Source organism: Fragaria vesca, unplaced genomic scaffold (genome assembly GCF_000184155.1).
Source record: "Fragaria vesca subsp. vesca unplaced genomic scaffold, FraVesHawaii_1.0 scf0512956, whole genome shotgun sequence".
NCBI classification, from domain to species: Eukaryota; Viridiplantae; Streptophyta; class Magnoliopsida; order Rosales; family Rosaceae; genus Fragaria; species Fragaria vesca.
The window spans coordinates 243,553-264,877 of NW_004443397.1; the positions used below are offsets into that span (position 1 = coordinate 243,553).

At 38.5% G+C, this 21,325-nt stretch overlaps 4 protein-coding genes across 4 annotated transcripts; 1 reads left to right on the plus strand and 3 right to left on the minus strand.

Annotated features, from left to right (window-relative positions):
- Window positions 1–3,043: 3,043 nt before the first annotated feature.
- LOC101313468 lies at window positions 3,044–8,116 on the minus strand. Its single transcript, XM_004309517.1, has 8 exons — window positions 8,089–8,116; window positions 7,708–7,770; window positions 6,514–7,269; window positions 6,172–6,387; window positions 5,236–6,074; window positions 4,981–5,071; window positions 4,826–4,883; window positions 3,044–4,469 (listed from the first exon to the last, which is right to left on the minus strand). The coding sequence occupies exons 3-8, from the start codon at window positions 7,037–7,039 to the stop codon at window positions 3,176–3,178; spliced, it is 3,024 nt and encodes a 1,007-aa protein (XP_004309565.1). The 5' UTR covers window positions 7,040–7,269; window positions 7,708–7,770; window positions 8,089–8,116; the 3' UTR covers window positions 3,044–3,175.
- Window positions 8,117–10,339: 2,223 nt separating this feature from the next.
- Window positions 10,340–12,372, minus strand: LOC101294130. Its single transcript, XM_004309457.1, has 5 exons — window positions 12,214–12,372; window positions 11,871–12,095; window positions 11,345–11,763; window positions 11,127–11,208; window positions 10,340–10,480 (listed from the first exon to the last, which is right to left on the minus strand). Exons 2-4 carry the CDS (start codon window positions 12,063–12,065, stop codon window positions 11,136–11,138), a joined length of 687 nt encoding a protein of 228 aa, XP_004309505.1. The 5' UTR covers window positions 12,066–12,095; window positions 12,214–12,372; the 3' UTR covers window positions 10,340–10,480; window positions 11,127–11,135.
- On the minus strand, window positions 12,206–13,871 carry LOC101313758. Its single transcript, XM_004309518.1, has 3 exons — window positions 13,695–13,871; window positions 13,344–13,427; window positions 12,206–13,095 (listed from the first exon to the last, which is right to left on the minus strand). The coding sequence occupies exons 2-3, from the start codon at window positions 13,381–13,383 to the stop codon at window positions 12,206–12,208; spliced, it is 930 nt and encodes a 309-aa protein (XP_004309566.1). The 5' UTR covers window positions 13,384–13,427; window positions 13,695–13,871.
- Window positions 13,872–17,765: 3,894 nt separating this feature from the next.
- Window positions 17,766–19,650, plus strand: LOC101294421 (auxin-induced protein 5NG4-like). Its single transcript, XM_004309458.1, has 6 exons — window positions 17,766–18,027; window positions 18,126–18,188; window positions 18,284–18,400; window positions 18,496–18,913; window positions 19,119–19,270; window positions 19,378–19,650. The coding sequence occupies exons 1-6, from the start codon at window positions 17,834–17,836 to the stop codon at window positions 19,556–19,558; spliced, it is 1,125 nt and encodes a 374-aa protein (XP_004309506.1). The 5' UTR covers window positions 17,766–17,833; the 3' UTR covers window positions 19,559–19,650.
- The last annotated feature ends 1,675 nt before the right edge of the window (window positions 19,651–21,325 follow it).

Consider the following 21,325-nt stretch of genomic DNA (forward strand, 5'->3'; position numbering starts at 1 on the left):
ATCGGAAACCTCACAGTAGTAGCTTTTGTAGGTGGTGGTAGTAGCTTTTGTAGGTGGTGGTAGTAGCTTTTGTAGCTGGTGGTAGTAGCTTTTGTAGCTGGTGGTAGTAGCTTTTGTCGCTAGTGGTAGTAGCTTTTGTGTTCGTCGAAAACCTCACAGTAGTAGTTTTTGTAGGCGGTGGTAGTAGCTTTTGTAGCTTGTGGTAGTAGTTTTTGTGGCTGGTGGTAGTAGCTTTTGTTTTCATCAGAAACCTCACAGTAGTAGCTTTTGTAGGCGGTGGTAGTAGCTTTTGTTAGCTTGTGGTAGTAGTTTTTGTGGCTGGTGGTAGTAGCTTTGTTTTCATCAGAAACCTCACAGTAGTAGCTTTTGTAGGCGGTGGTAGTAGCTTTTATAGCTGGTGGTAGTAGCTTTTTTAGCTTGTAGTAGTAATTTTTGTCATCGTCGGAGGTCGGCCGGAAACCTCGCCGGAGGTCGGTCGGAAATCTCGCCGGAGGTCGGCCGGAAACTTTTGTAGTAGCTTTTGTAGGCGATGGTAATAGCTTTTATAGCTGGTGGTAGTAGCTTTTTTAGCTGGTAGTAGTAATTTTTGTCATCGTCGGAGGTCGGCCGGAAACCTCGCCGGAGGTCAGTCGGAAATCTCGCCGGAGGTCGGCCGGAAACTTCGCCGGAAACCTCGCCGGAGGTCCGCTGGAAATCTCGCCGGAGGTCCGCCGGAGACTGTTCCGAAATGAGAGTGGTTGTTGACTTTTTATACTAATGGCATTCTTGTAAATATAAAGGAGAAAATCTAATTTTTTTTGTTGGATGGCAGTCTGTAATTATGTTGAACTTTAATACTTAATACAAAACTTTATTTAGACTTGGGTGGACTTATGTGGGTAAAAATGTTGGGGTGGATTTATTTGGGAAAAAATGTCTCAAAGTGAACTTATATGTAATTGGCCCTTAAGATATTAGGGGTGTGTATTTAAAATTTCTCTAAATGTAAACTTTGTAACTTTCACCTTCAATAATTTATTCAATCTTAAGAACCATTTTTATTTCCAGAAAGTCAACATTTATGTGATTTTTCTCATCTAAATGGTAGATATTTCTCATGAAAATAGTAGTTGTGTATTATGTTAAATGTAAACTTTGCAACTTTCACCTTCCATTATTGATTCAATCTCAAGAACAATTTTGATTTCGAGAAAGTCTACTTTTTTATGATTTTGCTCTTCTAAATGGTAGACATTTCTCTTGAAAATAGTAGTTGGGTCTTATGTTAAATGTAGACTTTGCAATTTTCACCTTCAATAATTGATTTATTCTTAAGAACCATTTTTATTTCCAGAAAGTCTACATTTATATGATTTTTCTCATCTAAATGGTAGATATTTCTCATGAAAATAGTAATTGTGTCTTATGTTAAATGTAGACTTTGCAACTTTCACCTTCCATTATTGATTTAATCTCAAGAACAATTTTGATTTCCAGAAAGTCTATTTTTTTGTGATTTTGTTTATCTAAATGGTAAACATTTCTCATGAAAATAATAGTTGTGTCTTATATTAAATGTAAACTTTGCAAGAACAATTTCTAATGAACAATTTCACATGTCTTAACATTTCTCATTATTGATTCAATCTCAAGAATAATTTTGATTTCCATAAAATCTACTTTGCTTTGATTTAGTTTATGTTAATGGTAGACATTTCTAATGAAAATAGTAGATGTGTGTTATGTTAAATGTAGATTTTCCATCTTTTACCATATGTTGATTCAATATCAAGAACAATTTTGATTTCCAGAAAGTCTACTTTTCTTTTATTTGGCTTATGTTAATGGTAGACATTTCTAATGAAAATAGTAGATGTGTGTTATGTTAAATGTAGATTTTGCAATTTTCACCTTCCATTATTGATTCAATCTCAAGAACAATTTTTATTTCCAGAAAGTCTACCTTTTTATGATTTTGCTCATCTAAATGGTAGACATTTCTCTTGAAAAGAGTAGTTGTGTCTTATGTTAAATGTAGACTTTGCAACTTTCACCTTCAATAATTGATTCAATCTTAAAACCATTTTTATTTCCAGAAAGTCTACATTTATGTGATTTTTCTCATCTAAATGGTAGATATTTCTCATGAAAATAGTAGTTGTGTCTTATGTTAAATGTAGACTTTGCAACTTTCACCTTCCATTATTGATTCAATCTTAAGAACAATTTTGATTTCCAGAAAGTCAACTTTTCTTTGATTTCGCCTTTGTTAATGGTAGACATTTCTAATGAAAATAGCAGATGTGTGTTATGTTAAATGTAGACTTTGCATCTTTTACCTTGGGTTGGTTCAATCTCAATCACAATTTTGATTTCTAGAAAGTCTACTTTTCTTTGATTTCACTTATGTTAATGGTAAAGATTTGTAATGAAAATAGTATATGTGTCTTATATTAAATGTAGAGTTGCAAATTTTACCTTGATTTGATTCAATCTCAAGAACAATTTTGATTTCTAGAAAGTCTACTTTTCTAATGAAAACAGTAGATGTGTCTTATGTTAAATGTGTCTTTCGACTTGCAACATTTTCTGTGATAGTAGTAGATGTTTCTTATGATAGTTGTAGACAGTCTCAAGAATCATTTTAATTTCCAGAAAGTCTAATTTTATGTGATTTTGCTCATCTGAATGGTAGATATTTCTAATGAAAACTGTAGTATAGAGAGACTTAACGGAGAGTTAACGGTGTTAGTTTGTTTTAACCTGCTATAGCAAGTTAAAATTAGTTGGGTATCCATACCTTAAGACACATAAGTGACACCCATGTTTATTTTTTATGATGAAGATTTGACAAAGACACCTTGCAGATAAATCAAGGAGCTGGGAGAAGTACCATTGGCGTATTGAACAAACAAGTATTGTACAGCAATATACAGCAAGAAACTTAACATGAATGACCAGTAATTAGTAAGCATTAGATAATGTGTACAGTTAAGATTAATTAAAATCCATATAGCAAAAAGATCAAAGGAATCAAGCAGAACCTCTGTCATATAGTGATTTGTTTAGAAAACAAGGACATGGATCCTCGTAATAGTTTGTTGGAGATGTATCAAAAGATTAACTGTTCAATTCAAAAACAAACCTTAGGAACATTTACATAACCTAATAGGACTTAGCCAGGACATCTAAGAGATCACTCTGCAATGGGGTCGAGGACATGCCCAACGAACATCACTGCTCCAGTCACTTCTTCTCGGATCAGAAAAAGGAATGGATGATCTGCCACAAAGTCTATCTTCTCAATCACAGGACAAGGAGCAGCGCAGCCAAACGCAGCAACGGCAGCAGTAGCAGCAGCAGCTTCTGTGCCTTCTTCATTAACTTCAATAAAGGACTTGTGGATTATCAAGTTAACAAATGGTTCATCACCAACCACCGTCTCTGACAAATATGGCAACTTCAGTCCTAAAGTTTCCAGAACTTGAGAAACTTCAATGCCAAAAGTGATCTTAAACTTCGGGATTAAAAATTTGTCAACTTCAACTTTTCTGCAAGGAAGATAGCGGTCCAAAAACCCAGCCTCTGAACAGAATCGCTCAACCAGAGATGGCAGCCCATTACTTGCATTAGGAAGAAACATGTACATGGAGAAGCGCCGATTGTGATCCTCACCTTGTTTGTAAGGAAGCTTTAAGACTTTGAAACTGTCAAAGACACTTATAAACTGATCCTTCCAACTGGTCATGAAGGGTGCCTTAACCGACTTCCCACTGAGAAGGTGAAAATCAAACATATTTGTTCTTGATTCAATAAACTTCTGATCCCAAGCTCCTTTGAAGTACAAAGCATTTGCAAGAATGATCCTTGTGGCGCACGTAACTGTTTCATATGGAAGAAGATCTTTGATAAGGCCTCTGGTCACCTTCTCCACCCATGAGTTAACTTCGCAACGCGCTTCCTCAGGTTTGGTCCTAAAATCTACTTGCTTTAGAACTGCCTTGTACGCATTGTCCAATACCTCTTTGAAGGAAGCCTTGACTGGGAGAGAAGTTTCAACCCAAACACCATTGGCGAATGCCAAGCTAGGGCCGCCACTTGTGGTTCCATCGGCAAAGACCAGAGGGACAAGATTCGAGGCAAGCTCATTTAGCTGCTCGATGGACCTGGACTTGAGGAACTTCAGCATCTCATCGTGGAGGGGGTGACCCTTTGTCGACCCAGCTGCTATCAGGCTAAGAACCACATGTATGGACAGAGGAGAGTAGACCATGTTCTTGTCCTTGCCTTTAGTCAAAAGCAGTTCTTTTGTGATTCTCAGTGCGACATCAGATTGGTTGCGGACGGATTCTATGAGATCCCTCATAGCTGTCAAAGATCCCGAAATTCCATTTTGAACTGATGGTGAAGGAGCAGCATGACCAGATGGAAGCTGACCAGGCCTGTGTAGCAGATTAAACGGATTTGTAGCAGGGCATGCACTACCAAGCCTGTAAACGAGATCATGACACCATACTTGTTTCTTCAGTCCAAATGTTAATTGGAAACTCTCGGTGGATAAATATACAGAAGACAACTCTGTACAACATGGGGACACTAGTAATGTACAAAGTAAACAAAGGTCCATACTTGACAAAATGCATGTGTTAGTGACTGGGAGAGAGATGCAACATTTAAAACTGTACTGTATACCAATGTAACTAACAAAAATTCTATAATGAGCACCTTTGCTTATTATTCATATAACTTAAAAGCTCACCTTTGTTTCTTCGAAATTTGGACCCAATTACAACAGTAAATATGATATGCACATAATACACAAGTATCAACAAGAAATATGACATACCACCGTCCGGAGTTATTCTGCAATCTTTCGAATGAAGAACCAAAGCCATCTCTGTTCCCTAAGGAAAACACATGCAATAAGTAAAGTTAGCACCATGAACTGACCTAGATTTCAATAACTGAGGGAACATAAACATATTAAAAACATAATCTTACCTGGCTGAATTTGATCAAAACTATTGATGGTGTAGAAGATAGAAGTACTAGTCTGAGATGGCTGAGAAGCTTGGGAAGGCACAACGAAGGGCTACACATAGGAAGAGATATTAGGAACAAAAACATATATCACCAGTATATAAGTTTCGAATCAAGTATCAGGTTGCCAAAAATAAAGCTTGTGACAAGCCAACAGCACAAACAGCATATTAATAAACTTTAGAACAAAGTTTTATGTAAAAGAAAGATACTTACAGATGCAAATGGAGTGTGTCCAGATGTAGAAGTTGAGGTAGTGCCGGAACTTGGAGCTATGGTGACAGTAGTGGAGCCTGAAGTGGGGGTTATGGTGATAGTAGTTGAAGAAGCTGGGGTTATTGTGATCCTTGATCCAGAACTTGAGTTTATGGTGATAGTGCCCAAAGTTGAGCTACTAGTATAGCCAAAACCAGGCTGACTTGATCCACCATTACTCAATGATGGTTCATTTATGGTGATAGTAGTACTGGAATCCGTTTCAGCTGGTGGATTATTACCCAGTTGGTTGCTTGTAGTGCCCAAGGAACTGCTCTGCAAACTGGAAGTATTATTGAACAAGTTTGAACGAAAGGTTGATGGATTCAGCTGAAATGAGATAGTGCCTGTTTGAGCAGACTGTGTCTGCGGGTTTGAAGGAGTGGGGAAATTGAATGAGGGAGTGGATGATGTGGCCGCGGTAGAGAATGAGAAGGACGACGGTGAACTAAAAGGCAACGGAGACGATGTTTGGCCAAATGCTGGGGCAGAGCCAAATGCTGGGGCTGATGATGCAGGTGTAAACAAATTGCCTTGAGTTGATGAACTAAACGGCCAAGAAGAACTAAATGGTGACGACGAACTAAACGGTGAAGACGAACTAAATGGTGAAGATGAAGTGACACCAAAACCAGCAGAAGGGAAGGATGAGGTTTTTGGAGCAAATAAACTAGATGAGGTTGAATGATTAAAAGGACTTGAACACGTTTGAGCAAACGGTGTTGCATGAATAGGATTCAAAGGATTTGTCTGTACAGTTGACATGCCAAAGCCACCCCCACCAGCAGGAGACGGTCCAGCTGAAAGTTCAATTTAAGTTAAATTACAATCTTAAAGGTGGCCGATGGCCCGATGCTGCAAATTTCTACAACAATAAAAACATAATCTTGAAAGTACCTTTATCCCCTAATTGGTAATCCTCCCATCTCAATTCCTCGTGACTTTTTTCTTTATAGGCTGGCATTGCTGAAATTGACTCCAATTTCCCCAGTCCATTACTATCTGGTTCAGATGTGCCTGTGTAAGGAGTCGCTCTACTTCCACCCTGTTGGGCCCCAAACGTTGACTGTCCAAAGGCATTGTTTCCAAGTGTTGGTGTTGTTGACTGAACCCCTGCATTACCATTATAAGAATACATTATTGCAACAATAAACCATGATATGATGACTTATTCCATGAGATCTGAACAGAATTTCATATTAAAATGTTGAATGACTCATTAATATCTCAGATACTCACCAAATGAAGAACTCTGCCCTCCAAAAGGAGATGAAGCACCAAATTGGGTGCTACCAAAGGTAGAACTTGATTGGCCAAATGCAGGAGTACTTGATGAAAAGCCAAAACCTGTGCTTGATTGGCCAAAAGCAGGAGCACTTGTTGTAGTACCAAAAGCTGAGCTAGATTGACCAAAAGACGGGGTGCTTGGAGTCGCCCCAAATGCTCCCCCAGTTCCAAACAAGCTGGAACTTGTTGTCCCAAATGCAGATCCTGTGCTTCCAAATGCAGGACTTGGTGTTGAGCCAAAGGTGGGAGTACTTGGTGCACCAAAGGCCGGAGTACCTGTACCACCAAAAGGCGAAGCGCTTGTGGCCCCAAAGGCTGGAGTGGCTTGGCCACCAAAAGCAGGGTTGGTGGTGGTACCAAAGGCTGGGGTATTTGTTGAACCAAAGGCCGTGGTGTTTGTTGAACCAAAGGCTGGGGTAGTATTAGTTCCAAATGCAGGCTGACTTCCACCAAATGGTGAAGAGGTGTTACCAAACATATTGCTTCTGAATGCTGGTTGTGATGGTTGAGCTGTGCTCCCAAATAGACTTGTTTGAGCAGGACTCAACCCAAATGCTCCAAAAGCAGGCTTCTGACCAAGAACAGACGTACCAGATGCTCCACCAAATGGACTTCTTTGATTAGACGATCCACCAAATACTGGAGTAGAAAATGCACCAAATGCAGAACTCTGCTGTCCAAAAGCTGGCGAGGATGAAGCACCAAAAGCTGTTGATTGAGTTTGACCAAATACGCCATATAGAGTGAGAAAGGCATCAGTCATGTTCACAAGCCGAACAAATAAAAAGAGTATGACCAGGAAAATATCCTATATGTATTTTTAAAATTAATCAATCCACATACTCCTAAAAGAAAACAACCAAGTTCAGAGAACCAAATTGCCTTTCTTTTTAAAGAAGAGGCATAATACAAAGAGCTGACACAAACAATTAGGAACTTGGAATTCATACTATTAAACAGTTGCCTCACAACAAAGAAAACTTCATGGAGGATGGGAAACTATATAATCAAACCAACTTTTTCAGATAAAGCATTATGCAACCAGAAAAGAAGAAAGAAAATGTGAAAGTACAATCCGGAAAATACAACACCACTATGAACAATTTGAGGCAACAAAACATGACTAGAGAGATAGAGAAAGCTTACAGTAAGAGTTAGGAACAATCGTCCTTTCTTTTGATTCTGCGGCGCGAGACCTTCGATATAAAGCTGAAACAGAAATTACTAAATGCAAACAGAAATCACCGAGAAATACACAGTAAACCACTAAAATTGAAAACCGATCAAGGTTTCAATTGCGATTACACACACAGTATAGAGCAGTAAACAGATAAAATGAAAGCGATCAGGGTTCGATGGCGATTACAAGTAAACGAAATTGTGAGCCAAATCGATAATATAATACAGAGATTGAATCAATGAGACTCGGCGATAAATAGTACTGAAAATATTAAAATTAGTGACAGTAAAACTCTGATTAAGCAGAAAAAAAAAAGATGAAGATTAGGGTTAGGGTTTCGGAGGTACCTGAAAGGTTGCAGAGCGCGGAAGAGAGAAAGTGTAAAGGAAGAAAAGGAAAATACTAACGGATAGATCTTCTTCATACCTGAGTTTACAGGATTACGAAATACAAATAGGAGAGGCTAACTGCCTTGTTAACTGTTCCTAATTGGGCCAAATTGGGCCTATTGACCCATACCCTATTACAACGAAGAGATAGATAACAGCAGCAGCAGTATCTGCATCGCAACATACCTGAAAGGTTGCAGAGCGCGGAAGAGAGAAGGTGAGAACTGAATTTCAGCCTTTCAGGTATAAATAGGTGAGTTTTATGGGCGTGAAAACTATGCCTGGAGGCGCGGGAACTCCCGGATCCCAAGGAAGTAAACGGGCAGTGCTGTATGTCTCATTTGGGCTTTGTGTTCGAATTCGGCCCGTTGAATTGGGCCAGATATCGTGACATTATTACGTAGCACGGATACGTCCTTTTGAATCCGTAACCCGTATCTGATACGTCCGGATACGCTCGGACATGTTTCTTACTTATATTATTTGACATATAAATAAAGCTGGGCTCGGGTCGGGCCGGTTCAGGCTTTCAGAAAACCTGACCCGAAACCTGAAAAATTTGGGTCGGGTCAGTTCGAGCCTTTTCAGTTTTTAAGCCCGACTAAGCCCGATTCGTTTATCTTTTTTCGCGTTTTTATGTATTTTTTCGGGCCCAAATATGATTATTACAGTTTTACACCATTTCAGCTCTAGAGATCCAAAAATAATAAATCAACATTGCATATCAACATTACAGATCAAGGAAACTAAAAAGATCAACCAAATCATCATACAATGACATCTACTTGACTCAAAATCTCTTCCCCCAAATCAGAATCTTAACCCCAAACCCTCTTTCGTAATGTCTCCAGCACCACAGTCTTTTCCGACACTATCGAGTTCGTTCTTGCTCCCCATTGCTCCCTCAACACTCTAAACAGGTCCTTCCCAAGTATCTGTAATTAGAAATACAAAACCAAAAACTAAATTAACAAAGTTTAGATGACAATAATAACATGCAGGAGTAAATTACTTCTAATATGGCATGAAGTTCATTTTCTTTTTTCATTAATTGTTTACTTGGTAGGTACACACATCATATGACTCAATATGTATGTTTTAAGATCTATATATATAGCTCCGATCCTGACCACCTGAACCCAAAATCAATATGACGAGTGAAGTTATTCATAATTTCATATACATATAAACGATCGATGTTATTTTGAAATAAGAGTTTCCATTAACTCATCTCAAGCTGTTCATATATGGTGAATGCTAGAGCTGTATATGTAGCTGAAGCATATATGGAGAAAACAAATCTGCTAGTGGTGGACTAGTAATTAATCAAAATAGCTACCAGCTAGATAGAGAGCTGTGGCAGCACAACGTCTTTGAATTGCTGCCTTTCCTGATACCTAAAGGCAACTAATAAATAGAAAGATGAACCAAAGAAAGGTAAGAGAACATTCAAAGAAAGAGCATAGGAAACAAAGAAAGTGAGAGAAATCCACAAAACCCATAAACCCCAGGTTGGGTTTATACATGAAATGCGTGAATACTCCCAGAAGCTGAAAAACTCAGAAACCCCAACTTTACATCACCCAACTCAAACCCATCTGCCTCCACTCTCCAAACAATTGCAAATTAGAGCTTCTTCTTCATCATCCCGATCGGGCTTTTGGGTCGGTTAAACTCAAAAGAACTTCTTCTTTATATGATATAAATAGTATTCCTGGGGTTGCAAGAACTTTTCATGTTCTTTGCCATGAGATTAATGGAAGGGAGAAACACATTTCAGAGAAAGCAAGAAAGGGAGAACAAGGAGGTCCTCAATAGGTTAGCAAAGGAAGATCAGCAATTGGCATATGTTCATTATTTCTCCAGAACCTCAGCTAAAGAATGCATTGCAGGCATGTAACTAGAAAAGGGAATACGATAATATGATTCATGAATTAGCAGTCGAACAGCTATTCTTAGAGGTACCATAGTATGTGTCGTGCATGAAATTTGAGTTAATATAGTTTAAAGTTATAATGGATCATGCTTTCAGTATTGGTAACATGAACATATCTGCTACTCATTCATTCATGCCTGAAATGGTAAATACGAAATGAAGCTTGAAATTTCTAACGTCTATGAAAGTATCATACTCAAATTCTATACAACCTTCAAAAGACTTTTTTGGGATTTTAAACAACACTTTCCTTTCACATGTGAACCAAAAACACCTAATATATATGCTTTATATAGCACATTGACAATAACACGATACTTCTTCCTTCCACGAGATCTGCTACTACCGCCTGAGACTTCATCAAAATGGTACCTCCATGATCACATGTCTAGTAAAAGCTAGGCGAGGAACCTGCTGTGTGAAACAAGAACAAGTAGAAAGGTGTAAGCACACAATTTACATTGGAATATGATACTGATCAACAGTTCACCTATTTTGCATACAGCAAAGATGATCGACCAAACAGAATGTGCTAATCAGCAGTTTAGTGATCAGGTACAATCCTCGGGTAATCAAGTACGTTTGTCAAAGGATCTAAAAGATTGAGAAACTAACCTTTTGTAAAAACTAAAATGTCTACACTTCGGGAACTTATATTCACTCAGCTTAACAAATCAAAACTCTAAAATTAGGATATACACTTTGATATTCCCATTAAGATGAAAACGAGTGAAGTCTCATGAAATACCAGTACATAGGACATTCCCTTTCAAATGAGATCTGCTTCATCCCAAAAGTTCACTAGAACTACGATATGGACATAGCATAACCAAATACAACTACAGTAAATATGATATGCACAAAAAGGTCAGTGTGATAGGAGATATGGCATACAATTGCCCAGAGTCGTTATTCTAAAAAAGACTAGAGAATTAATAATCATAAACCCTTGTGTCGCCTACAAAGTCTAAACAGAACCAATTAATAAAGTCAGCAACATCAACTGATAAACAAACCTCAATCTAAATGGATATATATACACACACACCAAAGAAGCTACCTGTATTTGTTAGATTGCTGTGGAAGGGGGAAGTACTAGTTTCGACCGGCTCAGACACTTGTGAAGGCATAAACCAAGAGGGCTGCACAAGAAAATGGGGTTTATATAGATTTATAATCAGGTTTCAAGGTGGAGATAAGATTTCAAAGAAACATAACTAAAGTTTAAGGCCTTAATGATGTAATACTAATGTTCGATCACAAACACAAAATACTTGCATTTGGAGATGAAGTTTGCCCAAATGATGAAGGTGCAAAAGTAGAATTCCCAAAAATTGCACCAAATGGACTTGAAGATGGTGGAAGACCAAATATACTTGAAGATGGTTGGGCACCAAATGAACTTGAAGATGGTGGAGGGCCAAATGTACTCGAAGATGGTTTGGCACCAAATGTACTTGAAGATGGCTGGGCACCAAATGGACTTGGAGATGGTCGCGGACCAAATGGATTTGATGATGGTTGAGCAAATAAACTTGTAGATCTTTCAGCACATGGAGATGAAGTTGAGGTATTAAAAGTACTTGAAGATGTTTGAGCAAATGGACATCCAAACGGACAAAAGGAAGCACGTTTTTCTTTCTGAACAAATGACTGTGTGGTATGTTTAGAGCTCCCACCGGGAGGAATCGCTCCACCTGAAAGTTGATTTTTTTATAAAAAAAATACAGAACTTAGCAAGTCACCATGTCACCATTGCTTAAACTGAAGGCAAAAGTTATTAGTTCAAGCTGAAAAAGTATACCTTTATCCCCCAATTGATAATCTTCCCATCTGAGTTCCTCATGACATTTATGCTTATGAATTGGCATTGCTGATATTGAATGTATTTTGATAGGAGAGGCAGCACTAAAACTATCTGCATCAATAGATGCTGTGTAAGGAACCACTCTACTTCCATGCCCCTGGTGGCTCCCAGAAGCTGACTGCCTGGAGGCATTGTTCCCAACTATTGGTGTTGGCTGAGCTCCTACATCAGAACATATACAAGTATAATACTTTCCTTTGACCTTTAAACAGTTGCTCAATTCTTTTGTGCTTTTGTCAATGCAAACCACTCATATACAAATGAAATAAAGGTTACTTACCAAATGGAGAACTCTGCGTTCCAAACTGAGATGAAGCACCAACTTTACTGCTGGAAAAGGTGGAAGTTGAAGCAGGAGTTGTGTATGTTGGAAAGCCAAAACCGCCTTGGGTGCTTGCAGGAGCAGTGGATGCTGGGAAGCCAAAACCGCCTTGGGTGCTTGTAGGACTTGTGAATGTTGGAAAGCCAAAACCACCTTGAGTGCTTGCAGGAGCAGTGGATGTTGGAAAGCCAAAACCGCCTCGGGTGCTTGCAGGAGCAGTGGATGTTGGAAAGCCAAAACCGCCTCGGGTGCTTGCAGGAGCAGTGGATGTTGGAAAGCAAACGGTTGGAGTACTTGCAGCACCAATGCCTGGGGTGCTCGTTACACCAGAAGTTGGGTTGCTGGTTATGGTGATAGTAGTTCCCGCAGCTTGCATTAGGGTGATACTAGTTCCCGAAGCTGGGGCTATGGTGACAGTAGAGCCAACAGAGGGGGCTATGGTGATACCATTGCCAACAGATGAAGTACTAGCAGTGCCAACATTTATGGTTATGGCGATGGCGTTAGTGCCACCAGTTGGAGCACTAGAAGTGCCTACACCAGGGGTTATGGTGACAGTAGTGCCAATAGTTGGGGTACTAGTGCCAAAAACCGGGGAACCTGTTGTGGCCAAAGTGATGGTACAATTAGTGCCAGAAGCTGGAGCACTAGCACTGTTGAAAACCGGGGCACCAAAAACAGGGGAAAAGTCAAACGCTGGGCTACTAGCAGTGCCAGAAGTAGCGTTGTTAGTGGCTAAAGCCGGGATTGTGGTAGTGCCACAAGGCGGGGTTGTGTTTCCAAAAGGACTCCATCCAAAGGCTGTTTTGGTTTCAGAAAACGGCTTTGGAGGATTAAAAGCTGTTACATAAGAGAGAAAGAGTCTTGAGTTCATAACCAGTAAGCTAAATTCAGTACATATTCTTCTTGCAACACAAACAAACAAATTGCATACAAGTCATGATCAATCCTAATAATCATAAAACAAAATCACAACCATACAATTTCGTAGCCCCTAAAACACGAATCCAACAAGACAATGCCTTAAAAGAACTGCATGTTACCAACAATTGGTAAAACAACAGGTTCATGACAATGTAAAAGCTTACAGTTAGGGGTTTGACCGAACCCAAATCCGAAAGAAGACATCGTTTTGTATAGCTCAAAACCAGTGATGGCTTATCGAAATCAACCTGTATACAACATTTCAACAAAAAAAGAAACAAAATTACATGAACATATGAATGAATTTGACAAAGTATTTTGATTTCGGAACTATGATCATCAGCAAATGGAACAAGAAAATCATACAGTAATTGAGATGATACGGGGAATGCAGTAACAGGGTGTTTAGGATTGGGTGCAAATCGCGAAAATATGAGGTGAATTACAGAATTAAAGAGGCAGGTAAGAATGTGGCGAACAGAGAAAATGTACAGTATTTAGGGTTTGGAGAATACCTGAAATTGCGAGGAGGGCGGAGAGTACGTGGATGAAAGTAGAGAGAAGAAGTAGGGGCCATCGATCTCGATCGAAGTATATAAATGTGTGTGTTGCGTTGAAACTAAGCCGGAACCGCGGGAACTCTGCGTCAATTTGCAGTCCCTAATTTAAGTCGGTCTCTTTTTCTTTTTCTTATTATTTCCTCTCTTATTTCTCATATTTGAACACAAGTTTAGCAGATGATGTATATGTATGTTCTCAAAATGTAATGATATGAATATATAGTCTTTTATTTTATCTAAAATTGTACTAAAGCTAAAGTCTATGTTTATATCATTTAGGGGAAGTTTTTCGGTTTCGTTGTCAATAAAAATGAGACTTCATGTGTCTAACAAAAATTCTCGATATATCTTGGTGGATAATCTATTTTGAAAGGAATGTTCTTCTGATTGACAATTTGAACCCCACTCCTTCGTCCATCCACTTTTACCATTTTATTGGTAATAGATATTTGGTTTGGGAGGAGATTGCCTACCAAATCAGGAACTTTATAAACCGTTTGTGGCCTGTAGAAACTCAACTAACATATGGGTTGACCTAACCAATTTCCACATGAGAGCATTTCATCTAAGCCCCCAAACATCCGACAATTAAGATTCATGACGACTCATATTCTCTAACATTTTTTTCTGGACTAATTTCAGTTTACCCCCATCAACTTTAGGTCAATTATCATATTAGTCATTTTTTTTTTAATTTCATCAAAAAGCATCTCTCAACTTTTAATTTTCATCAGTCGTGTCCAAACATCTGTTTTCATCCAATTCCCCCTGTCATGTAATGACTTGCATTAAGAAGAAAATCAAATTTGAAGTCGCTGAGCCCACAGAAAAAGGGCAAAATAGACAAATTGCATTCAATCCTATCAAAATCACTAAGGTTAGGAGTTTGTGATGGGAAAGGAGATATGTATCGATATGGGGGAAAATGGTCAAACAGGGTTTTTTTTTTTCCGGAATTTAACTTTCTTCTTGGTGTTACATCATCACTTGACGGATGAATTAGATGGAGAATGGAGGTTTGGACACGGTTGATGAAAATTGGGAGTTGATGGGTGTTTTTGATAAAATTGAAAGAAGAAAGACTAACATGATGATTATCGACATAAAGTTGATGGGGTAAACTGAAATTAGTTTTTTTTTATCATTGTCATATGAGTTGCACATGTCCCCAATACTCAACATGCAACATACTACTACCAGATATTGGGCACCTCGAACTTGGATGAAGGTTCAACTCATGCAAATGCCTTGTGATTCTTGCCAACCCTATTAACCACCTTTACCATTTAGTCGAAAAGAATATGAGAGTCATTTTCGATCAACACCGAGTATAGGGAGTTTCCTTTTAGAAACATCAAAGATTTAACTTATCGACTTTGGAGTAAAGCTAACTTTGTTCCTAAATAATATTGAACCTTCAACTCATCTCACTTCTAGCTAGCTAAGCGCTCCTCTACCCACCTTTAGCACTTTCAATCTTAGTCCAAAAGCATGCATGGTGTAGTCATTTCAATAATAAGTGTAGGGAGTTTCCTTTTGACACTACCCTCAATGATCTAATTATCGATTTTGGAGTATTGAACCTTCGACTCGAAAATGCAACTAGATTAGAGTCATTAGATCATAACCATCACAATTAGCCGAGTTTGTAAGAGTCTAGATGTGAAACTTCATATCCAGGTTCGAATCCCGGAGACATTGATTGAACTCAAATCAAAATCTATTATTGGTGTGTCTATGGGGAATATATAAGTAACACTAATTAGTCTATTTGGACATAAAAACCATTAAGTAAACCATGTGATTTTGATCCAAAAAGAGTCATTAGACCATAATATAAGAATGCTCTCCATTTCTTCCACTACCAAGTTTATGCTATTCTCTACATATGCGCAAAGCTAGACTAATAGTTCTAATGCAAAGAATTCATAATTGCAATTTAGTCATTGCATATAAGCATGAATTACTATCCAAGGAGCGACTCGATCATTAGTATTGCAACTGCAAATCAACTACAATAAAAAGACGAGGAGTACTCTAGAGCTAAATACGAACACGAAACAGGCACCTGTATATATGTTTTGGAAACTCATTTAATTTGTCGATCAAATGCCATATAAATGGTGCATATGCCTCCATAGATTAGCAAATATCTCCACTCTTTGGTGGATATACATACAACTCCTTTATAAACTAGGAAGACAGTTTTGGAGATATGTCGATAGATGACTTTGTTGAGTCTAGCTACCTAGCTAGGCTCATGCATATTTTCCATTAACTCAAAAAAGAAACACCATGCATGATCTATCTTCTCAAATCTCAAGGAACTAGTGCCTATCTGAAAGGATCGATGCTACTGTGATCTTAGTCATGATCCTCTAGCCTGGCTTGAATTGATGAATAAAAGGCGGAACGGACATGCAAAGTGTCACAACAACCAAAGGAGTGGTCGTAGGTCACCCAACGAAAGCAAAACTGACATAAGTAACTGTTTGATGGTTCTGGTGTCATCCCAGAAAGCACTCATGCATATGAGATGGAAATATATTCGTGATTTTAATTTGGTACCAGATATATATGCATGATTCTTAGTATGAGAAAAAAGAGGAGAAGCAAATATTGCGGATCGTTGCTTACATATAGTTCCGGCCCTTCTTTTTTTTGAGAATGATAACAGAATAGTTCCGGCCCTTCTAGCTATCACTAATTATAAAACATGCAAAGATTTTTTTTTTTTTTTTTTGAACAGGAAACATGCAAAGATTAAAAAGAAGACTAAACAGTAATTCACATCTCGTTTTGATCAATCATGTCTTAAAAGTGCATGACAGAAAAGCTCGCGTAGTTTCAATCATCTCCCATCTGTTTCGTCCTTCATTTCTGTACTGATAAAAGTATTAATCGATATCATGGAGGAGTTGGCACCATGAATAACGTACAACACTAGCTAGCAGAAGACGTTAAAATGAGAATGACCGAGGAGATCGATAAGCAAATGATTCTTAGTAATCCAGTTTCTTGAATCCTTATAGAACAAGTCCAGCTACGTACTACAATGGCCTTTGAGAGTTTGAGTCCGGCCAGCAGTGAACAAAGTGAAGAAACAGAAACAGAAATGATCAACACCAGAAATTTTTGACGAAGTTCAACAACTTTCCCATTATTTCCTAATCTTCCTCTTTGAACTAGGATCCCATGTCAACCCATGAGCATTGATCGTGATTTAAAATGAGAATACGTGCATGCTAATTAACTAAACTTATTCTTTAAGTTTATGCTCAATTGACTTGTTATTAAATCATGCATATACATTTTCAAAAAAAAAAATTACATAAAAAATCATGCATATACATTAAACCTTGTTTTAAACATTATGTTCCTCCTCTCTTTTTTTTCTCTTTCTTTGTTTGGTTGTAAGACCTGACAATTAAGTTGTTCTAAACCACACAGCTGATGTTTCATTCTGTTTTCTAAGAAGAAGTATTAGATGCCATGCATGGTACAGTAGCAGAGGTGAGAGACAGAGTATATAATGATCTTCTACAACACCACTAAAAAAGATGCCTAAAAACAGCCTATGATAAGTTATATACAGTAAAAATGTTGACTCTAAAGAGTAAAATAAAGCTGGACTGAGTTCAATTAAGAACAAACTACCGTATATAAATTGTAGCAAATGGGGGTTTCATAAATTGTATATAAGCCTTGCAAATGATTCCCATTCCTGATGATAAACTACCACATGTTAGAAAATATGGACAGGATCAGTGAAAAGAAAGCAGAAAAGAAAAGGAATCAAACATTTTATAATGTCAAAGTTGGTTGCTTAAAGCATTGATATGATTTGAAGAATTTTAATCTTGCTTTGTACCCACTTATTCTGGAGTCTTGTCTATAATTACCTCTCATCAAGCACATGAAAAATCATTGATAAAAAGGCAGAAATTGAGAGTGGTCTGGTCTAGCTCTCTCTGCCTCCTAGCCTGCTAGTTTTGTTTTTTATATATAGAACTTGGGAAACTTTGTTTTCCAGGAGTGAGTGATATAGCTAGTTAGGAAGAGTTGCTTCTACTAGCTTAACTGAGACTGATCAAATGGCCGGGGAGATGAAGGGTTTCGACGAATGGAAGCCTTTCATTGCTATGGTAGCCATAGATTTTTCGTTTGCCATAGTGAATATTCTGCTGAAGAAAGTGCTTGATGAAGGAATGAACCATTTGGTTCTCATTACGTATCGGTTGACAATTTCGACCATCTTCTTGGCTCCAATTAGCTACTTTTGGGAAAGGTAAGCAACCTTTGATTCTCATTTCTCAGTATCACTTCCATTTCCGGAAACTCGAGTTTTTTGGATATCTATTCTTACAAACAAAGCTTTCTTTGCAGGAATAGTAGACCAAAGCTCACACCAAGGATTGTGTGTTACCTCTTCCTGAGTGCCATTGTTGGGTTAGTTAAATCTAAAAACTGACTCATTTTCCCATCTAGTTTTGTATTTTCCATTCTTATCCATGAGCTGAAATATAATGCTTAATTTCTTGAAGGTCATCCATAACACAGTACTTCTTTCTCCTTGGAATCCAATACACATCTGCTACTTTTGCTTGTGCCTTTGTCAACATGGTGCCTATGGTCACATTCATCATGGCATTACCGTTCGGGTAAGAAATTAATTATAGAAATGAGAAATCTCAGTTCCACACTACATAAAATTTTCGGCTACTTCACTAAAATGTTGCTCTCCTTTTGTTGACAGGATAGAGACGGTGGACTTGAAATGCAACAGTGGTAGAGCCAAAGTACTCGGAACACTGGTGTGCTTATGCGGTGCAGTGATATTGACACTTTACAAAGGAGTTCCTTTGTTTGATCATTCGAAATCTACGGGTACTCAAATTACCATGATGGATCATGGTATCAAGCTTAGCAGCACCAGAAATAAAGAGAGATGGACTATTGGTTCAGTAGCTTTGGTTGCAGGAACTCTGTTATGGTCTTCATGGTTTCTAGTACAATCAAACATAAGCAAGCTATATCCATGTCAGTATTCCAGCACTACTATAATGAACTTCTTCGGTGCCATTCAGTCAGCAATCTTAGGTTTGTGCACTAGTAGAAACCTCTCCGTGTGGGTTCTGAGGGGAAAGGCTCAAGTCCTCACTGTCATGTTTGCTGTAAGCATAATCTCGTTTTAGCTTCTTGCACTCCAAACCGAACATTTTATGTACAAAGCTAAAATTGGAGTGTCATTATTGGTTTCCTGATTCTAAAAAGATTTTATTCTGAACTTAGAAAACAACTTCAAGTACAAGAGAACTACTAAAATTTGCTGTCTCCGAGTGATTTCTTGGTTCATAAGAAAGCTATTGGTGTGTTCAGGGGATGATAGCATCAGGCTTGGGCTTTGTGGGGATGTCATGGTGTGTGAAGAAAAGGGGACCTGTGTTTACTGCAGCATTTAGCCCCCTTGTTCAGATTATGGCTGCGATGATCGGAATCCCAATGTTTCATGAACAACTCCACGTTGGAAGGTGAATTTTTCTATGTATTCCAGACTTGTTGCTTATACCATCCATAACGTATAATAAATACCTATGGTGCTAACTTTGCTGGTTACTGCTACATTGGCATTGAGCAGCTTGTTGGGGTCTATCATTGTGATAATTGGCTTGTACATTCTTCTCTGGGGAAAGAAAAAAGAAATGCAGAAGTGTAAGTTAGAAGAAGCCCAAGAAGCCGAAGCGATGAAGGAGCAGGAGCAACCACCGCTGCCAGTCACCATCAGAGTCTCTGTTGATGATGATTCAAGGTGTCCATGAAGCCAAGTCACACATGGTTTCTTGTAGAAAAGGCTTCCTTTTTTTTCTTATCCTCCCAGTTGATTTGTTATCATATATATATCATCTTCTAGCTAGGAAACTGACAGAGAAAAATCAGTTGGTATAAGCAGAATAAAAGAAGATTTGAAGTCTCGCATTTTTATTAGATAATGTCAGTTAGGTTATCTATACATGTTGGTTTTGTTAAGCTTGCGATTTTTCTCTTCACATTCCACACTGGAGAAAGGAACAAGCAGGGAAGTAAAACAGCATACAAAAACGACACAGACCTTTGTCATCCATCATACCATTCTCGGCCTTTTGGCTAAGATCAAGTGCAGTATATGTTTTTATCAGTTTAATATCTGATAGGACTAATGGTTCATAAGATATTAAATTTTTTACAGGTGAGTCCAACACAATAGCTTGCTATTGGGGTTCACATATGTCATCTTTGCGCTGCACTACAACAAAGTTTGGTGCACTCTACCAAATCCAGTTTTCAAAAATTTACACTACCCCTTAGTTAGCAACATGAGCTTCCTTGGTGGTTCTTAATTATTCCTTTGTTTAGGGTTCACATCAACACAATCCATTTTGTTCAGTAGCATATAATCACAATAAAATCCATCTTGAACCAAGAACATATATATAAATCTCAATTATATTCGAAATACTACTTTATTAGCCCCCAAAAGCTTATAGAAATTGCAGGCTCTCGTTTCTGAAAGTAAATATGATATGATATGCTACTCGATAGCATTTAGTTTATCACTTACACTTAACATAAAAGCCATTTTAAAGCCGTAAAAGGCTTATTATTATTAATCTTAAGTTCTTAACCCACTCAAGGGGTAAGTGAAACAAAAGCGTCATCATGCTCCTTAAGTTGGTCGCTTTGGAAGCTCTCCTTCTCCTTCTCCTTCTCCTTCTCCTTCTCTTTCTCCTTCTCCTTACCTTTCCATCCCTTCTTCTCCGGCTTACCATGCCCATGGGGTTCGAAAAATTCCTTAATGTCGAGATGAACACCCGGATCATTAGTCGTGTAGCTTCCCCCCATCATGACCGAGTTGTTGATGGCTTGGAAGTTGCTGTTCACATATGTGCTCAGCCCCTCCGGTTCTCCAGTTGGACCTCCATGTTGAAGACCATGATGGCCACCACGTTTACGAAGATTGTCTTGATGATGATCATCTAACTCGCTTCGCAATGTGGCTCCGGTGTTGTTTCCGGCAAGAGTGATGATACTCGCACCATGCTCGTCCTCGTCCTCATGGCCGTGGCCCGAGCGGGACTTGTGAAGATCAGTCACGCGGGTGGTGATGGAAGTGACCATGTCGCGGAGCTCGCGGTCGAGTTGCTTGTGGCCAGTGGGCTTGCCTGCCTCGCTCGACATGGTTCTGATCAAGAAGACACACAAGGATGGAGAGGGTGATGAGTTTGTGATGTGAGTTGAAGGTGTTGAGGTAGATTGCATTGCATGAGATTGGTAGATATATAAAAGAGTGAAGGAATAAAGGAATGCCTTAATTGGCAATACAAGGATATTAATGATTGCATCTGAGGAAGAAAAATAAAGAGAAGAGGGGAATGTGGATGACTTGAGATCTGGTTCATCCCATAATATATTTCTTCCACTTATGCTTTTGTTTCTCACACTCTTGTTTTAGGAAGTTTAAGATTGAAACATGAAATTAATAGTATAGACACCGTTGACACGAAGTTATTATTATATCGATGAATTAGCTTATGCTACGTAGACAATCG

What these genes read in the sequence shown, in the direction of transcription:
- LOC101313468 (XM_004309517.1), bottom strand. Translation starts at nt 7,039, where the DNA reads ATGTTTGGTAACACCTCTTCACCATTTGGTGGAAGTCAGCCTGCATTT. An exon ending in AGGGCAGAGTTCTTCATTTG is followed by an intron (nt 6,388 to 6,513) that starts GTGAGTATCTGA and finishes ATGGTAATGCAG; the next exon opens with GGGTTCAGTCAACAACACCA. An exon ending in TTACCAATTAGGGGATAAAG is followed by an intron (nt 6,075 to 6,171) that starts GTACTTTCAAGA and finishes TTGAACTTTCAG; the next exon opens with CTGGACCGTCTCCTGCTGGT.
- LOC101294130 (XM_004309457.1), bottom strand. Translation starts at nt 12,065, where the DNA reads ATGCCTCCAGGCAGTCAGCTTCTGGGAGCCACCAGGGGCATGGAAGTA. An exon ending in TTATCAATTGGGGGATAAAG is followed by an intron (nt 11,764 to 11,870) that starts GTATACTTTTTC and finishes ATCAACTTTCAG; the next exon opens with GTGGAGCGATTCCTCCCGGT. An exon ending in GGCAAACTTCATCTCCAAAT is followed by an intron (nt 11,209 to 11,344) that starts GCAAGTATTTTG and finishes TTTCTTGTGCAG; the next exon opens with CCCTCTTGGTTTATGCCTTC.
- LOC101313758 (XM_004309518.1), bottom strand. Translation starts at nt 13,383, where the DNA reads ATGTCTTCTTTCGGATTTGGGTTCGGTCAAACCCCTAACT. An exon ending in GTTCGGTCAAACCCCTAACT is followed by an intron (nt 13,096 to 13,343) that starts GTAAGCTTTTAC and finishes CTTATGTAACAG; the next exon opens with CTTTTAATCCTCCAAAGCCG.
- LOC101294421 (XM_004309458.1), top strand. Translation starts at nt 17,834, where the DNA reads ATGGCCGGGGAGATGAAGGGTTTCGACGAATGGAAGCCTTTCATTGCT. An exon ending in ATTAGCTACTTTTGGGAAAG is followed by an intron (nt 18,028 to 18,125) that starts GTAAGCAACCTT and finishes CTTTCTTTGCAG; the next exon opens with GAATAGTAGACCAAAGCTCA. An exon ending in TCCTCACTGTCATGTTTGCT is followed by an intron (nt 18,914 to 19,118) that starts GTAAGCATAATC and finishes TGGTGTGTTCAG; the next exon opens with GGGATGATAGCATCAGGCTT.